This window comes from Aureobasidium pullulans, assembly GCF_000721785.1.
Source record: "Aureobasidium pullulans EXF-150 unplaced genomic scaffold scaffold_2, whole genome shotgun sequence".
Lineage (NCBI taxonomy): Eukaryota > Fungi > Ascomycota > Dothideomycetes > Dothideales > Saccotheciaceae > Aureobasidium > Aureobasidium pullulans.
Genome location: NW_021941022.1, coordinates 1,740,239 through 1,757,497, shown reverse-complemented (window position 1 = coordinate 1,757,497; position 17,259 = coordinate 1,740,239). Strand labels below are relative to the sequence as shown.

The following is a 17,259-nucleotide window of genomic DNA, read 5'->3' as shown; positions in this document are numbered from 1 at the left end:
AAAGTCAAAAAGTAGGTCAGAATAGGCTGACCAACCCTCGCTTGATGATTCGTCGAACGATGTAGAGGTAGGGGCCTCTCAGAATAGCAATTCCGGGATTTGATGCCTCCGTTGATGAAGGCATCAGCAAGAACCGGGATTTGGAGAAAAGAAGCAAGAGTAAGAGAGACATGGATCTCGGATTCGCTTTCGTCGATTCATGAGAAAGCAGCTTCATGTACAAGAGGCACGTGTTCGGAGGTTCTTATCTGTATGCAGTAGGTTGAGGTGCGATCATCCAGGATTACTATTCAGGCATTTACGTGTCCTGTCTTGGACTTTGCTTTTCCCCTGCCGCCCTTCACTGACTCCTACGGCACTGACCGGTCAACCATCATTCTAGGCAGCCATGGCCCATGGCCGGCTTGTACAGCAGAAGCTTGTTCCCCATAATGCAACAAAGTAGGAGCGAAGTCAAGAACGGAGGCATCTATTTCCGATACCATCGGTGGCAGCTTCCTATCCCGCACTGGATGTCCACGCATCCACGTATTAGTGAGCCGCACCCGCCACCTCAGAAGTGAGCATGGGGCACAAGAGAGAAAAAACCAGCCGGTGAAGAGCGTGTGCTTGCGTGCAGGCGTGCCCACATCCCGATTCCGAGCCCGATCATCAACCCTCTCTCATATCGCACCGGAGCTTGCCTCACACCGGGGAGGAGCTCATCGGGTCCCAGCCCCCCGTCGCGGGCCCCCCTTGTCTGTTGTCTCAAACATCTCGCCTCCGGTAGACTGGTCGCAAGACAGACCCACGTTGCAACAAGAGAACCACATGTCTTGCAATCCATGTTGGTCTGATTTCTCCTCACCGTCAATCGCAATAACCAATTTACCCAAGCAGCCTCGTCTTGCATGCCCAAAATGGCCATCAAGTGCGGCGGTAAAGCAAGAACCAGGGGATGCCAAAGGCAGCAAGAAGAATTTTGAATTTTTGGCCTTTGTTGGCGCCTACTCTGCTTTGTGTCTTTTGCCCTGACTGCTGCAGTGCATTGCTGTCCAGTGCTGTCTAGACCCACATCATGTGTCCCTTGTGCTTCTCTCCCCCCTCCTTCTCTCCTCCTGAAACCTTGTTCTACCCTGCATGCTGCATTCTTTTCCCAAAATCTGCACCTAGCGGACCACTCAGAAGACCAAGAACTCGAAAAAAGGATCGGTCTAAAAGGATCAAAAGGACCTTGTGGATCTTTGCATTTCGAAAATGCCAATGTGGAACTTGTCTTGATGGTGGAGGAAGCATATGCACGTTCGCTAAAATACTGCATAAGCTCCAAAAAAATTCTTTTTTGGACAGTGCTAAGGGCTTTGGTGGTACGAGCCAGATCTTTGTGAGCAATAACCTTGCAATCTGAGGTTCCGGCAAGGTTTAAAAACAAAAAAAAACCACACGAGGTCGTGATTGAAATATCTGAAATGCATTGCAGATGCATGATAGTTTTTGCCAATTATCTCGAATGGGATTGGAGGAAACAGATTGATTTTCGAGTGCGGCAGTTGAGATCCTTGGGACCATGGCTTGGTTTTGGTTGCAGGTGCGAGATTGTGCATGATGTGATAAGGTGGCCCTCTCGTAAGTCGGGTTTCAAAAGGCGTGCTGGGTAGGGCAGCCAGGCAGTCTGTTCAACAGAAGCTTGAGGAAAGCACGATGCAGCTGGACAACCCCGATTTTGAACAGGAAAAGGAGAACGGTACGGAAGAAAGATCGGCTCGTAGAATTGGAAAGTAGCTACCCTGAACTCTCAAGGATACTTTATGTACATAGTGACGTCCATCTCGAGCAAAAGTATACAATATGAACGATCTGCCTTGCCCCAGTGCTCCTCCCGTTGCCAGATTGATGCTTGTAACCACAAAATGCCAGATCGATAGTATTAGTATATGAAGGATGCGATGTGATGCGATGCGATGCGTTTGTGTGATGGATAAATAAACATTTGTTGGTGCCCCTTACCGCTCTACGGTTCAGATGATGGGCCAAGATATACAGGGCGTAACCCTTTTCCTTCTCTATATAACAAGAATTGGGGGGAAGGGCTCGAAAGAAGTGAACAAGATTTACACACACAACGCGTATGGGAGTATCCGCTAAAGAAACAAGAGAAAATGACAAAAAAGAGTATTGCGAGATGGGGTTTGCTGATAGCCTCTGTTGTGGGCGTCATCCATCACCATCTCGGGCCATGCGCCTGATTGGATGCGAGAAGGATAACTTTTTGAAGTGAGCTTCTGTCGCTGGTCCGGATTGCCTCGCTGTGTGGAGCCGGCAGTCTAGTAAGAAGATGTAATGGGAACACCGCCATCGCTGTGTTCGCCCTCAGATTCATTGCTGCGCTGTCCGGGGTATGAGGGACGCTGTGCGATACCAGGCGCCACGGGAGCAGGAGGTTGCTGCGCTTGAGGCTGGTGGTGGTTGGGCTGCTGAGGCTGTGCTTGCTGCTGCTGCTCCGAACGCTGCATGTATGGGCCCGAGTACGAGGAGGAGGGGGCGAATTGGTTGCTGAAGTTGGCATAGTGGGGCATTTGAGGCGTGGAGTAAGGAGTCGGGTTGTGGTACTGTTGGTATTCGGGGAAGGACGAGGGGTGTTGGCTGAGAAGTTGTTGGCTGTCTCTGTGGTAGGCGTTGATCATGTCGATGCTGGGAGCGCCGCTGGTAGGCGGCTGAGCTGGGCGTACGCTCGATTGATAGCTGGGGAAGCCGTCTAAACAGCAGGTTAGCGAGTTGTATTTCTGATTGGACACATGTGCGACTCACAAGGTGGGAGACCCAAGCCATACGGGCCGCTTGGGGGAGGCATGTTCCTCTGCGCATCTTGTTGAGAGATGTAGCCCTGACCTTCAGATGCCGAGAGTCCTGGAGTTCTTGCCTCTGAAGGGTGTTGCGAGCTTTCGCCGCTCAAGCTGCCGTAAGACATGCTGGATCTCAGAGGAGATGAGGTTGCAGTCTCTCCACTTGCGCGTCTGAAACGATCATGGACAGGAAGACGGGGAGGTTGGGAGTATTGGCTTGTGTACGATGGAGGAGGTCCAGGGAACATGGCTCTTTGAGGGCTATCCACGTTTGATCGAGGAGTGTATCCGTAAGCAGCACCTTCAGGCGGTCTAGAGACGGGAGACATGGTGTCGGTGGCAGAATGCGGAGGGGTATATGCCATGGATGTCATACCAGGCGGAATGCCGGTTGGGCTGACATAGCTAGGTCCCATGTCTCCTCGGCGGAGGGTGTCGAGGGTCAATGGACGAATGTGTCCGGGCTGGTGAATGACGGTACCGTAACTGGCAGGGGAGGCGCCCGGTGTGATGCCTCCAGGAGCTGCGCCATAGTTGTTGTGCAGACTGGGTGTCATGTCGAAGTTGTCAGGTAGAGCTCTTGACTTCATCATTCTCTCACGATCCTCGGCTGTCAAGCGCTTCAGCTTCGCACGTCTGTTCTGGAACCACACCTGGACCTGACGCGGGCTGAGGCCAGGAATCTCTCTCGACAGTCTCTCGCGATGCGCAGCATCAGGATGAGCTTGACGACTGAACTCGCTCATCAGGAATCTTGTCTGGTTATGCGTGAGTCTGGAACCAATTAGCATACTATTCCGCTGTTGTCAAACATCAGAGCATCTCACCTAAACCGCTTCATCTTGCGCTTCTGATTTCTGATCTCGGCTGCCGTCATGGGAACTTTGTTCTCGCCGTCGTCTGCTTCTCCACTCGCATCATCGTCATCATCCGCAATCTCATCGTCGGGGTCGATTCCTTGCGAATGAGGGCTCATATGAGATGAAGGGCTGCCAGGCAGAGATTCACCCAAAGTCTGCTGTCCAGGTCCCGTATTGGCTTGAGACGTCGCGTGAGGCTTGCCCTCTGATGAAGCGTGTTGTGCGTAAGCACCCGGAGCAGTGCTACCGGCCGAGTACTGAGCATTGAGAGGGTATGGCGATGTCTTGTACGACCTCAGTGAGGGTCCTTGGGGTGCACTCAGAACATGGCTGTTTGGCATAGGCTCCTGAGGAGTCTGGTACTGGCTCGGTGCATGGGAATATCCCTGCCCGAAAGACGGTTGGTGATCCGGATGTGCTTGCCAACCAGGTAGTGCTGGCTTGTAGTCTTGAGCAGACATGCGAGGAGAGCTCGGTGGTGACAGGGGCTCAATGATCTTTCCTTGAAGCATTTGATTACACGTCTCTGTATAAGGCAATCAGGTTGCGACGCCTTTGTTGATGCCGCGTAAATTGGTTCGACGAGAGCCGCGATGACAGACCGCAAAGCTGCCGTGATTCGCAGAGCTTGGTAGAAATGCTGAAAGGATTCCGAGACCCCGACAAGATACCCGTGGCGATTTCCAGCAGCAGCCAAGCAGATCCTTGAAAAGTTGACAAATTAATTAGGCGTAGAGCTCTGGGGGCAGAGGAGAGAGAGGCGCAAGGTTGATGGAGCAATAAGGGTACCGCGGGTGTGGCCCACTGCAAGCTTGAAGCTGCCACAAAGTTGGTTGTGGGGATGACAAGAGTCGACAGGAAGGAGCGATCGCTCAATATCAAAAGCAATATCAAGTAAATGCGCGACCTTTGTTGGAGATGCGCGCAAGAATGACGCGTTGCTTTTTGGTAGAGAGTGTTGTAAGAATAGTGTAGCAAAACACTGACCAGCCAACGACTGTGGGAAGAGGTACAGTACTGTAGGACAGAGAAAGTTGCGGCAAAGCCGAGAAGATCAAGGCAGTGGGCCGGTTGGTCTGGTCGACGGTTCGGCGGAGCTATGCTCACCGCAGGGGGAGACGTCAAGAAGGTTTAAACGAACGGAGATGAGGCTAATAGATTAGCAGTTGCGCAAGCACAAAACTTGACTCGTGCAAGAGGTGAGGATCTCAAAAGACGAGACAATCAGATGATGGCAACTCGAAGGTTCTGGATGTGGGGTGTCAGCAGGTGTTGCAAAACCAATTCGGCAGTCGATGGTGTAAAAGAAGGTGGTATCCGGCCTCTTGATACTCGGAAGTCCCAAGCACCATAAGGGTGGCTGCAGGAAGGGAGAGATGGCCGAGTCAGTATGAGAAGTTCAGCGGTAACTTCATCAAAAGGATCGCACGGGGACGAGGGCAGCGATGGCCATGTCAACATCGACATGTCAAGGACTCAAGCTCACCTGCTTGCTTCTGCACGGTGCTTCTCGGCAGCCAATGCTCGTTTTAGTGCCTGTGGGTTCGACTAAGGGTCCACAGCCAATGATAGGGATACGGATTGGCGTGTACCTCGGATGAAAGCCTCAGGTGGGAATATCCAGCATGTAAATAGCCTTGCGAGTGGTGAAGCGTGCGGAGATTTATTCCACCTGTTGCAGTTGACCAAAAGTCCAGGACGTGCACTAGTAAGATGCCCGGGAAACTTTATGCGCTGTGCAGAGCATTTCCGAGATGGCTGGAACACATGTGGTAACTGCCGACGGGGGTGAGTCGAGGTTATGGTAGTGGGACCGGACCCTGTCAGGATGATTCCCACGTTCACCGCTAATGGTTGGCTGCAGATACAAGCCGCTACCACTCACGGATGAGGCGCTTTGATGGCGCATGGTTGCGGGGGTGGTGGGACTAGTCGTCAAGTGACATGCGTGCTTGTCCTGCCGCCAAAAAGCGCACGGAGGCAGACGTCGCATGCCCTCTGTTCTTTCAATAGTTTCCTGCAGCCACGATGGTTCGCAGAAGTCATTGGGACGACCTCGAGTATCCTGCAAAACACCCACGAGATACCGTACACTCACTGTGATGCGGCCCAAGGCATTCGGTTAGAGTAGAAGCCTAAACGCGCGTATTTCTTCTGAAGGACATTGCTTCTGCTTGACACCCACCTTTTCGATGGCTTTCATCTCGTCTAATGGGTCTCCCCCCGCTGTGGTCTGACGCTGTCTGAAGCTCAGACTTGGCTTCTTCGGCTCTTCCCTGAGCTGTGCATGAGGGCCGACCTGGACTGGCTCGACCAATCCGAAGCGGTGATTGTGAAGCATTTCCAGAAGATCGATCAACCGTTTTTCATACGACTTCTTCTTGCGGGCCGCTCCGGGGCGTGGCAGGTTGGCACTTCTCGTTTGTCACAGCTGTCAAGCAGGGATCCTAAGACACGATTGCCCAAGTCCTGCATTTTGTTTTCATTCTTGGCTTGGAATAAATATCCTTTGCTTGTCCATCTTTCTTTTTGGTTTGCGGAGCGAGATTCTGCAGTTCCGCGCTTCTCCGCTGATGCTTTTCTTAGTTATCTTAACCGAAGAGGCAGGTGAAGCCACCACCAGATCATGAGCCAGGCGCTTTCTGGCGGGTGCCACAAGAGCATCTCCCTAATGATCGGCGACCAGGGAGGAAGCGATGGACAATGAGCCGGTTTGAAAAGAGGGTTGTCAGAATTGCAGGAGTCAGACCTGAGCCGAGTAGCTCGTGGTCCGTCGCCAGCGAACACAGTTCGTCCATTGCCGCTCCGGCTACTCATACAACCGGCGCCACGTGCTGGCGGTTTACCATCGCAATCGTCAGGCACCCCTCGAATAACGTTGTTGCCAAGCGGGCTCCTGGACGAGTTGTGTGTTTCGAATTGGACGGCATCACCTTTGCGAGCAGCGTCACCGTCGGAACGGAGGGCGGCTAGAGATTTGCTGCTCGAGCTCCTGGGCCTGCTTTCCGAGTTGCTCGTGCTCAAAAGCTTTTGCGACCCAAGGAGTAGGACCTGATGCTGCGGCGTGCTTGCGGAAGTTGGGTTGCTCGGGCCCGACACGCGTAGAGAAAGACGGCGGTTTGATCTACGCAGGGTGCACTAAGCGAGCCGCCATGTGAATCGAGCGCATTCAGTTCGCCAAGCCATCAAACCCCCCTCCGTTCGCAAGTGGCTCTTGCGCGATGGCTAATCTCTACCGTCAAGTCAAGAGGCTCTGTGCAATCGGGCGACCATTTCAGTAAATTAGACAACAACAATGGTCAGGATTGGGGATGTTGACTGAGCTGCAATTGCCAAAAACAACACGACATGAAGTTGAATGGATCAAGGTTGTGCGGGTGAGAAACCGTCGAGATCAAGGGGCGCACAGGGCAAGATTGCAACGGCGCCCATCGCCGCGCCGGAACATTACAACCAAACAACCGCCTCCATCTCCAACCCTAGGCGCATGTAGATCGAAGGAACGTGATGATCTTGCATACCAACAACGTGTTTGCATTGCTTGTTGTCACTCCAAGGGACTTCAATAATAGAAATCAAGACGGCTCACTGCATGTTATTTATCTATTCAGTGACCTCCTGTTCCTCTGCTTTGCCATCCGTGGCCACGGCTACCTCTCCACTGTCATTCTCTGGTGCAGATGCAGATGGGTCGTGAGCGGCAGACTCTTTCTGGTTCTCCTCCTGTTTGAACAAGGCCGGTAAGCGCGTGGAGGGATCCACCTTGTCCAACAACGCCAGCGATGTTCTGGATGCAGCCCGCAGCGCACGCCAGGTCTTGCTCTGCTTGGCGGCCTCCAAAGAGTACTTTTCATCTTCTGTCATGGCCATTTCGAGATCAAGGTCGTCGCTCTCAATTCCCTTGACGAGCTCCTCGGGTGATGGTGCCGTGAATCTGTTGCAAGAAGATCAGTGCCTATCTTTAGAGCAGGGGATATCATCTCTGCACATACCTTGAAGCCTCCTTGAGAGCTTCGAGTCCTTTTGCGTTGTCTACTTCTGCGAGGAAGGTCACGTCGATGGCTCCCATTGGTTTCGCCTTGAGGCGCTTGTTGACGGTCGCTTGCCGAGCACCAGACTTCGCTTCTGTGTTTTCCTCTGGGGTGACTGCTTCCTTGACGATCTGTGGACAACTTTCCAATTTCCATCTAACCCAATTCTTGTCACGGGAGAGCACAGTGTCGACCATACGATAGTAAAACTTTCCTTCTGGTCCTTCCTGCAGGTAACCAGCAATTCTGGAGCGTGTTGAAATTACCCATTTCTCCTGCAAGGTGTCAGTACGCGCTTGGATGGGTTCGCTTGCATTTGTGGCACATACGTTATCCTCGCTCAGCGTGAAGCCGTACAGAAGGCCCCTGTTGGCTGACTTGGAGCTGGTTTTCTCGACCTCTGCCCACTTCTTCTTTGCTTTTTCTGTGAGAGATAGCAGAAAGTCGATGAGAATGAGCCCTTGGACAAGGATGTGGCGTTGGAAGGCCAGGTCGCTCAGCTGTTGAATATTAGAGTGGATGTCCCTTCCCATTCGCACGCTGGAAAACTGACCTCGAGTTCGAAGAGTTCACGGCTAGTTAGGTATTTGGGGTTGTAGTTGCTTGCGTACTGATCGCCATTGTCATCGCCCAGCTTGCGTTTGATACCACGCTGAGCATCTCCAGCGCTCTTTGTTTGTGCGACTACCGGGGTCTTTTTAAATTTTGTCAAGGTTTTCTCGATGCCATTCTTGAAAGGACTGAAGTTCTCGTCCTCGAAGAGTCGTATGGGATTTGAAAAGTCGTGTTGAAGTCTCCAGAAGATAGGGTAGAACTCTGAGTTTTCGTTCTTCACGTCTTCGCCTTTCTTGTCCATGGAGGTTTTGGCTAGGTCCTTTGTGGATGCAGTGTCTTTGCCGTCTTTCGACTTCGACTCGGCGTCAGGCTCCATTTCCATAACAACATCCGTGGGCTCTGGGGCCTCGACATCTGCTGGGGGATCCTTTTCGAACACAGTAACGTTTTCGGTATGGTATTCACCTCGTAGGTTGACGGAGCTTTTGTCGCCAAGAGGGAAGGTTTGGAACAAGAAAAAGAAGACACGTCCACAGAACACGGCGTCTTCAGCTCTTGAAAGACGGCGTAGCAGTTCGTTACATGAGCGTAGAAGTGCAAGATGTGTCTTGTGGAAGTCCTTTTGGATGAGTCTTTCGCGTCTGGACTCCAGGTAGTCAAAGATGGTTCTGCAGCCCTCGGTAGTCTGACTGTCAAGCAGCTCCTCGACAAGCCAGAATGGAAGGATGGGTTCGCACTGTCCGAGTTCGCCGCAAAGTAATAAGAGGTCTAAGAAATCCCACATGCGGACGAATCCAGGGGTTTTGATATCCGTAGATTGCTATTGATGGTTAGTTTGGGAAATTCCAAACAAGAACGGCGAGCGAAGAGTAGCGTACAATGGTTTCGTAGAAGATCTTCCTTGCTGCAGTTTCGACGACCGAGAACTTGTGCGCATCTGGTTGTGACTGGAAAACATCCTTGCCGAGCGACGATACTTCCTGTGCCAGGTCGGAGACAGGCAATGGTGGATCTATTGTTTCGACTGACTTGATCTGTCTGGCGCGTTGTAGCAATGCTCGCAGTCTTGCGGACACAATGCCGACCGACTGCGGCTCAGTCATGGCGTCTGCAGCCATAGAAATTACGCTGTGATGGTGAGTTCGTCGATAGCGATCCTTCCAGGCTTTCTGATAATAATTGATGGTAGCCGACGGATATGATTGATGATGTGAAGCTGGGTAGTCGCGGAGGTATGTCGCAATGTGTGATGTCTCGGACTCGAACGCTCTTCCAAGTTGGGTTCACAGACGCGAACAATCTGAATCCAATACGATTGTCGGGGAGTTCAAAGAATCAATTGCTATCGTCGTAGCCATCAATAGGCTCGCGACGAGCAGCGGAAGTTTGCTGGCGCATGATTGGCCAAGACTTTTGGCCGTATTGTATGATGGTGTCGAACGGCCATCACTTTGGCGCGAAACGCGGTGAGGCGCGTCTTCCGACTCTCCGCGTATTCAATCGTTCTGACGTGAATATCTCATCCAGTAATTCCGACATAGACCAGATTGAGAGACGTCAATATGCCAGCAGCAGTACCTTCGGGCGTGCGTCCGACTGTTGAGCGAGACAATCTGGATGACATCTTCAGTTATGATGCCGGCATCGATGAGACCTTCAACCGACAAGGCCAGGATTGGAGTGCTCAGGACGATGCAAACAACAACAATACCAACCAACAACAACATGATGTGCCGGTAGACATAGATGAGGAGGTCAAGGTCACAAAGAAGCGCAAGCCAGTCGCGAAACTTGACGAAGATCGGTACGGAGTCATCCAACACGTTCACGCGTCGCAACACTAACATTTCTATAGCCTTCTATCACAACAAGGCATTCCCAAACTACGGAAGATTGCCAAAGATCGCATACAGATCAAGGGCAGAGGTCACGAGTTCTCAGACATGGCCCGCCTCCTCAACACCTACCAACTATGGCTAGACGACCTCTTCCCAAAAGCAAAGTTCATGGACGGTGTATCCATGATTGAAAAGTTGGGCCACAAAAAACGCATGCAGATGATGCGAAGAGAGTGGATTGAAGAGGGTAAACCCAAGCCGCCACGCGAGGAAGAAGATGACTTTGTCATTCCAACCGAAGATGCAGCATTGGAGAACGATGGTCGCAACAACGAAGATCAATCTGCCAACACTGAAGAGCAGTCCGGGAACAACAATTCGGCACCAGAAGGACAGTCAAATGTAGGAGCACAAGGAAGAAGCAACCGAAATCCGTTCGACGAGGAAGAGCCTGATGAGGATGATCTGGATGCTTTGTTGGCAGAAAGTGAGAGCATGCCAGTGACGGACACGTCAACGACAAACAACACACGGCCTGCTAATGATCAAGAGCCGGATGAAGACGAGTTGGACGCTCTTATGGCTGAGGATGCAATGAATGACAGTGCGCCAAAGAGTCTGTTCGGTGGACCGGTGTCCTCGATTACCAACACTGCACAGCGACCGGCTAATGAGTTTGACGATGATGAAGAAGCAATGGCTGGTATGGATTGGTAGTTTAGTCACAAACATGTCCTCGAGTACGCTACTCACATCGCTAATTCTCATTATTCTGACCTGCTCACGTTCCTTGCTCCATCAATCCAATCCACATGTGTCACTCTCTTCAGAAGCAGTTCGCCCCTCTTTTGAAGCTCACAGGTCCTGATAGTGACCTGGGATAGGACAGGGTGATACGCTCAGCCACAGCTGCCAACCATCCAAGCACAGTATCTTCATTAGTAACATGATATACACTCTGATCACACCGTGTAAATCTTCCATAAGCATTCCAAGTCCCCTAGTTCGAGAAAATTGCCCGCATATATTGTCGTCGTTGAGATATTCACGTTTCGAGGTTCAAAATTGCCGATTCACCGAATTCGACATCAATCAATACTATAACCACAGAGCCGTCTGCACCAAATTACATGTGCGAGACTTGCAATGGTAGAATAGTCTTTACACAGAGTCTGACCCATTTCTGGGCCCTCAGGTTCGATTCGGTTGACCAGATTGAACAAGAGCGACTGAGAGGTAGGAGCATTAGGCACGCACTTACTGTAAATCTTTGAATTAGCAGTTAGGTGTTCTTTTACTGAAAGCAGATCTATCACGTGATAGTGTGCTAGTCGCAGTGGTTTAGTGGTAAAATTCGTGCTTGCCATGCACGAGCCCCGTGTTCGATTCACGGCTGCGACATCTCTTTTGTTCATGAGCTCTCCATACGCTTCATCTTTTGCTCATGAGCAGTGATGGTTGCGATTGGAAGGCGGAGAATAATTTCCATTTTGACATGCTAGCATTTGCTCAATGCAGATATCTGACCGATTGTCCCAATCTTGTGACTATGCGCTTTCACAAAAGAGCTTAATTTTATGCCTTGTCACCTCTGCCCCACTTCTGAAGTGCTCCTTCGACGTGATTGATAAGAGTCCCTGCACGGCGGATACCATCTTCCTTGAAATCAACACTGTTGGTTTGCCATTCCAGCCAGTCTTGCGCCAGAGAACCCTCGGGTGCATGTAGCAGACCAACAGCCACATCGAGAAGACCAGGCCTGTCATCTCCAGTCCAGAAAACGTTCGCACCGCAATCGCCGCAAAAGTATCTCACCACTCTCTTGCATGATCCATAGCCTTTCAGAGTACCGAATGTGTGAGAGAAGGGCACACTGCTGTCGGCGGAAAGAGAGATGTCGGTAGTTGGAACGTATGCCCACTGTACAAAGTCGCAGCTGGCGGCCAGACGACAAGAGTCGCAAGCGCAGACGATTGTATGGAACTTGGTTCGGTCGGCCTTGAGCCACCAGGGGTCTTTTGGGTCGTAATCTCCACGCTCAGGGTTCTCCCAATGTAAGTCGCATCTGGGGTTGCTTGGGTCGGCAGAAGACGCCAATGGACGAGCAATCCAGAACTCGACACCCTTGCAGAGGCAGTGTGCGTGTAGTCGGTCTGATGCTTTGCTGGTAGATTGGTAGTTCTTCTCGAGCCAGCCTGCAGGCAGATCGTTGTCCAGAGTAGCATGAGTCTTGATCGGCAAATCCTCCTTGAGCCAGTTACTGAAGCCACCATCAAGGGTATCCTTGACAAATATTTGACGCTGAATCTGAACCACACCTTCCAGTTGATCAAGGGCTCCTGTGTAAATCCAGAGTTGGCCGTCAAGCTTTCCAATCACAGTACTGCCGCAAGTATCGCAGAAATAGGTTGTCCTACGGCTTGACCACTCGCTAGCCTTGAGCTTTGATAACGACTGCTGTACTGCAGTGAGGCACTTTTCTGGCACATAAGTCGCACCTATGCACAGAGTTCCGGATCCATGACGGCAACTGTCGCAATGGCACACGGATGCTGTGAGAGGAAGTTTGTGCCTTGGAACCGAGAGAGACAGCTGATAATTGCCGCAAAGGCATCTTGCCCTCACTTCTTGTGCGTCGCTCATATTCGGAGGAGGTTGTGATGTCTGGTTCCTGGGCAGCTGTTGCTATGAGTTAGATGAATGTGTTTGAATGTGAGGGTCAAGAAGATCAGGTTGGCTCAAGTTGAGTTACACACGGCTGACATGCAGCATTGCTGCCTGGACGGAACAAGCAAAGCGGAAGCTGTTATGGGAACCCGCTCACTCCGTTGAAGATCTCTTACTAGACACTTCAAAAGATACAAGGGAAGGGCGCATATGCAAACCTTATTGTTGCTTACAAAGACTAGAGACATTATCAAAAACGACTTCATTACCTATCTTTGCATCTTCTCGCAATCATGTCTTGAGATATGAGCTGAAGAGATGCAGGATGCTTCACAGACTACTATAGTACTCCAAAGGAAGAACTAGTCTGCCATAGTCAGCGAGAATATAGCATTGTCTTGTGATGATTTGTGCATGTTTAGAATCATGTGGAAGAGGCTCTGGCAGCGAGTTGCGAAGGACAGCGTTCTAAAAGTGTGTTGAGAATGGGGGAGGGGCTTCCGCAGTTTCCAGGGTCTCGGTAAATCACCCAATGACGTGAAGCTCATGATTCGAGGAAAGAGCGCCCCTCGAATTCGCGTAAAGTCCGAACAAGGCGCAACTCCCACAAATCTCATTCTTTGCGCACTGCTTTCGACAAGACATCATCGTCGGTCGCGCAAACATGGATCATTACGAGCCATCCTCACGGTCTCAACGGGCGTACCCTCAACGCGATCGCCCACCTCCTCCCTCATACCACGACGCGCCTCCGCCTCCATCAGGCCCTCGCGACATGTTCCAATTCCGCGGTGCTGCTGCCCGTCCTGCCGCAGATAACTACCGCCCTGGCGGCCCCGGTCCTAGACGAGATGGTTTCAACTTCTCAGCTGGCAACAATGCGCCGTCCTTCGCACCTTCGGACAACTACCCGGGCGCTAGAAGACCCCCTCGAGACTCGCGTCGTGGCGGTCGCAACAACGCCCGTGGCCGCGGTCCTCCTCGCAGATTTGGACCTAAGCCTGCCCACGAACGCGATTTGATGCGCCGCCAGCGCGAACCCACCCCGGACCAGTTAGAAGGCATGAATGAAGGAAAGGAATCGCGCTTCAAGGTGCTTGACGACCTTTCCGAGAGTGACAGCGGCAGTGACGATGACAGTGCTATGGATCTTGAGACAGACGCTCATGATTCTACCCATGCTCCTGTCCAACCATCCTTCGCCAATAACGCTAGCCATTCTGACGACTCCGAGGACGAACACCCCAGAGCAAAGCGTGCTCGAGTAAAGAGTAAGAGCCCCGAGTCCGAACAGGCCAAACCTAAGTGGTCCAATCCTGATCCTTATACCGCCCTACCTCCACCTGGCGAATCCGATGCCAAGAAGAAGGATGTCGTCAAGCTCATTCGTAAGGCCAAGGTCGAGGCAGCGAAGCCCACTGCCGCTGCTGCCGAAGGTGAGGACTTCATCTCGCTCAATTTTGACGATGACTTCGCACAAGAGATCAGCGATGATGAAGGTGGTATCTCACTCTCCGGATCTGTCAGGGGCGAGCACTCTCTACCCCACAAGCCTTCCTTCAGCCACTTGGATCACCTCCATCCTGATCGCAACCTCCCTCCGCCGGCACCTCCTGCAGAAGAGGCCAAAGGTGTGAACATGTCAGCACCGATGGCCTTGCCTCGTCTTGACGTCTGGCCCCCACCAGCTGATGTACATGGCGATCCATCAGGCCGCAGCCAATATCACACGGGAATGCAGAGACAAGAGGCCAAGGATGCTCCAGCCCCTCTCCGCAAGGAGAACAAGAAGCGCAAGCGTCGTGATGACAGTGGCAGTATTGTTGACGAATGGCTCACCCCTGAAGATACCGATCCTGCTCCTTGGTTCGCCAACAAGCTCCAAGGTGACCGTGCTGAGCAGTGGCTTCATAATGAGATTCTCGACTTCCACAACTATGTCAAGCCTCGCGACTTTGAGAACCAAGTTCGTGAGGACTTGGTTAACCGCATGGAGCGCGCAGTCAGGCAGCAATTCCCTAACTTGAATATTCGTGCCTTTGGCTCGTTCGCTTCTGGTCTGTATCTACCGACTGCTGATATGGATCTTGTTGCCTGTTCGACTCGCTTCTTGAAGAGCGGTCATGCAGAGCTTTATGCATCCAGGAACTACATGTTCAGATTTGTCAACTGCCTTAAGAAGGCTGGAATTGCCGTCGAGAACTCAGTCACCGTTATCTCGCAAGCCAGAGTGCCTTTGGTCAAGTTTGTCGAAAAGGTGACCGGTCTGAGAGTTGATGTCTCGTTCGAGAATGATAGCGGCCTTCTCGCCAACGACACCTTCCAGATCTGGAAGCAGCAATACCCTGCTATGCCTATCATTGTCTCTCTGATCAAGCAGTTCCTTGTCATGAGAGGCTACTCTGAGGTTTTCAGTGGTGGTTTAGGTGGTTACTCGGTTATCTGCCTTACAATCACCGTTCTTCGCGTCCTTGAGGAGCGCCATGGCCGCGACTGGGACCCTATGTCGAGTTTGGACACAGTCCTGATGACGTTCTTTGTGCACTTCGGTAGAGACTTCGATATCGAGAAGCATGGCATCCAGATGGAGCCCTGGGCTATTGTAGCCAAGGTAAGTACCACGTTCCAACCCCCTCTTGCAGTCAATAGGCCAGGAAAGCAGCTGTCGCAAGACATGAAGTTTTTGAAAGCAGGCTCACGTCCAGTGGGAGCCCAATAACAAGCCGCTCTCACTGGACGCCAACCTGGTTTGAAAAACACTGTACACTACATCAGTCGCTACTTGGCTCGAATTGGCTTACGAGATGGATTTCTTTTGATAACACGAGCTAACACGGTACAGAAATCATGGAGAGGCACGAACAACAAACCCTCCAAACCTGACAGACTCCTTATTATCGACCCCAACAACTACGGCAACGACATCTCTGGCGGCTCTGGATCAATCTTGAAGATCTTTGATAAGTTTGCCGACGCTTTCAGAGAGCTCAATATCTGCATGTCAGATGCCGAGGATACGTACAAGGAGAGTGGCGATGTTATTAGCATTCTTGAACGTGTTTGGGGTGGTAATTACGCGCTCTTTGAAGCCCAGCGTTCGCGCCTCAGAACTGTATGGCAGCAGAACATGGCCAGGTATGCTGCTATACACTCAAATTCGAACAGCAGAGCATGAAATAACGTCGGACGACAGCAACATCCCGCGCGGAAACAACCAGAATGGCAATGGCTATGACAACAATGGAAACGGCTATCAAGGTAAACCAGGCAACCCACCTCCTGGAACTCAAGGAAATCAGAATAATCAGCCAAAACAGGCCAAAAGGCCCGCAGATGGTGATTCTTCTAAGCCCAGCAAGAAACACAAGACGAGTAACGACAGCGAGAACAAGTAAGATCATTGATATTTCGATCGTCACTTTAGCTGACTAGTCACAGGCGTGCACCATTGCACATGGAATACGATGATCCAAAGGAAGAGCAGACTGCAGAAACATCGGGACCAGCAGGAGCTGTCGGACAGAGGAAGAGGTCTGATGCTCAGAAACCAAAGGAACAGAAGAACGATTTGAGCAGAACAGAGAAAGATCGCGCGGATGCCTTCAAGAGGAGCCACCCAGGTGTTACCGACGTTCCAGACAGAATGGACAAGGACCTATTCAAAAAGCTCACCGAACAACATGGCAAGGCTCCGAAGGCTCCGAAGGCCCCGAAGGCTTCTAAGCCAAAACGCAAGAGAAAGCCTAAATCGAGTACCGGTACTACGAAGTGTGCGCATACCAGAAGAAACTCGCTAATTTCCTTGCAGGTCAATGAATGATCACGGAGAGAATGTTTTTCTGATACAGCTTCCTGACCGGTATAGTTGCTTTGTCATTACTTTCTCGACATTCAGCACCATTCGTCACCTGGAACTTCTTATGCACATATTATTCTGCAGGGTTTACATATGGAGTGGCGCAGTCGGACTCGCTGATACCCCGTTCTTTCATGTCCTTGTAACGATAGCTTCCATTTTACACATTCACAGCGACAGTTGTCGAGCATTTACCCCCTTGTACTTTACTCAATTGCGACAATGGTGGACTAACCTTCAAGTAGGACTGCCAGAATGGCCTCAGACGATGCTGACATGATCGCAGGGATTATCTAGTGGGCAAGTGGGCTTGAATTGGTGTTTGAACAGAACACGGACAAGAACCTGGTCATGCTATGAATTGAGCTTCTGCGGACTCTCATTCTATTAGTAGGGTTCTTGATCCTCCCCTTCTACGCTGTGCAAGCGGTGTAGAGGGTCTTTTCTCATTGGATTGCTTGCCTTATGCAGGTCTCTGAAGAGGGAACGGGGCGATCGGGAAACGAGTCACTATGAAATCGAAGAAGGTTACAAGAAGCTACTCGTTGCAGGGAGATATTCATCAGTAGAGTCATGTCACAGTAAAAAACCAGGGCAAGTGCCGAATGATTGGAGGGGCAGCCCCGCCCT

At 51.4% G+C, this 17,259-nt stretch overlaps 6 protein-coding genes across 6 annotated transcripts; 2 read left to right on the top strand and 4 right to left on the bottom strand.

The window, feature by feature from the left end:
* Positions 1 to 385: 385 nt before the first annotated feature.
* M438DRAFT_94013 (uncharacterized protein) lies at positions 386 to 1,884 on the bottom strand. Its single transcript, XM_029910413.1, has one exon. It carries the CDS (start codon positions 1,463 to 1,465, stop codon positions 554 to 556), a length of 912 nt encoding a protein of 303 aa, XP_029765085.1. The 5' UTR covers positions 1,466 to 1,884; the 3' UTR covers positions 386 to 553.
* A 419-nt stretch (positions 1,885 to 2,303) lies between these two features.
* Positions 2,304 to 4,194, bottom strand: M438DRAFT_264613 (uncharacterized protein; the record flags this gene model as incomplete). Its single annotated transcript, XM_029899960.1, has 3 exons — positions 2,304 to 2,734; positions 2,788 to 3,596; positions 3,650 to 4,194. The coding sequence occupies 3 exons, from the start codon at positions 4,192 to 4,194 to the stop codon at positions 2,304 to 2,306; spliced, it is 1,785 nt and encodes a 594-aa protein (XP_029765084.1).
* Positions 4,195 to 7,196: 3,002 nt separating this feature from the next.
* Positions 7,197 to 9,634, bottom strand: M438DRAFT_342436 (nuclear matrix protein). The gene is made up of 5 exons (XM_029904757.1): positions 9,147 to 9,634; positions 8,267 to 9,088; positions 8,043 to 8,213; positions 7,675 to 7,988; positions 7,197 to 7,616 (listed from the first exon to the last, which is right to left on the bottom strand). Exons 1-5 carry the CDS (start codon positions 9,384 to 9,386, stop codon positions 7,286 to 7,288), a joined length of 1,878 nt encoding a protein of 625 aa, XP_029765083.1. The 5' UTR covers positions 9,387 to 9,634; the 3' UTR covers positions 7,197 to 7,285.
* Positions 9,635 to 9,773: 139 nt separating this feature from the next.
* On the top strand, positions 9,774 to 10,889 carry M438DRAFT_394441 (Swi3-domain-containing protein). The gene is made up of 2 exons (XM_029909162.1): positions 9,774 to 10,072; positions 10,124 to 10,889. Exons 1-2 carry the CDS (start codon positions 9,831 to 9,833, stop codon positions 10,821 to 10,823), a joined length of 942 nt encoding a protein of 313 aa, XP_029765082.1. The 5' UTR covers positions 9,774 to 9,830; the 3' UTR covers positions 10,824 to 10,889.
* Positions 10,890 to 11,534: 645 nt separating this feature from the next.
* M438DRAFT_342434 (uncharacterized protein) lies at positions 11,535 to 12,885 on the bottom strand. The gene has a single exon (XM_029904756.1). It carries the CDS (start codon positions 12,747 to 12,749, stop codon positions 11,682 to 11,684), a length of 1,068 nt encoding a protein of 355 aa, XP_029765081.1. The 5' UTR covers positions 12,750 to 12,885; the 3' UTR covers positions 11,535 to 11,681.
* A 552-nt stretch (positions 12,886 to 13,437) lies between these two features.
* Positions 13,438 to 15,948, top strand: M438DRAFT_264328 (uncharacterized protein; the record flags this gene model as incomplete). The annotated part of the gene is made up of 2 exons (XM_029899943.1): positions 13,438 to 15,384; positions 15,616 to 15,948. The coding sequence occupies 2 exons, from the start codon at positions 13,438 to 13,440 to the stop codon at positions 15,946 to 15,948; spliced, it is 2,280 nt and encodes a 759-aa protein (XP_029765080.1).
* Positions 15,949 to 17,259: the final 1,311 nt, after the last annotated feature.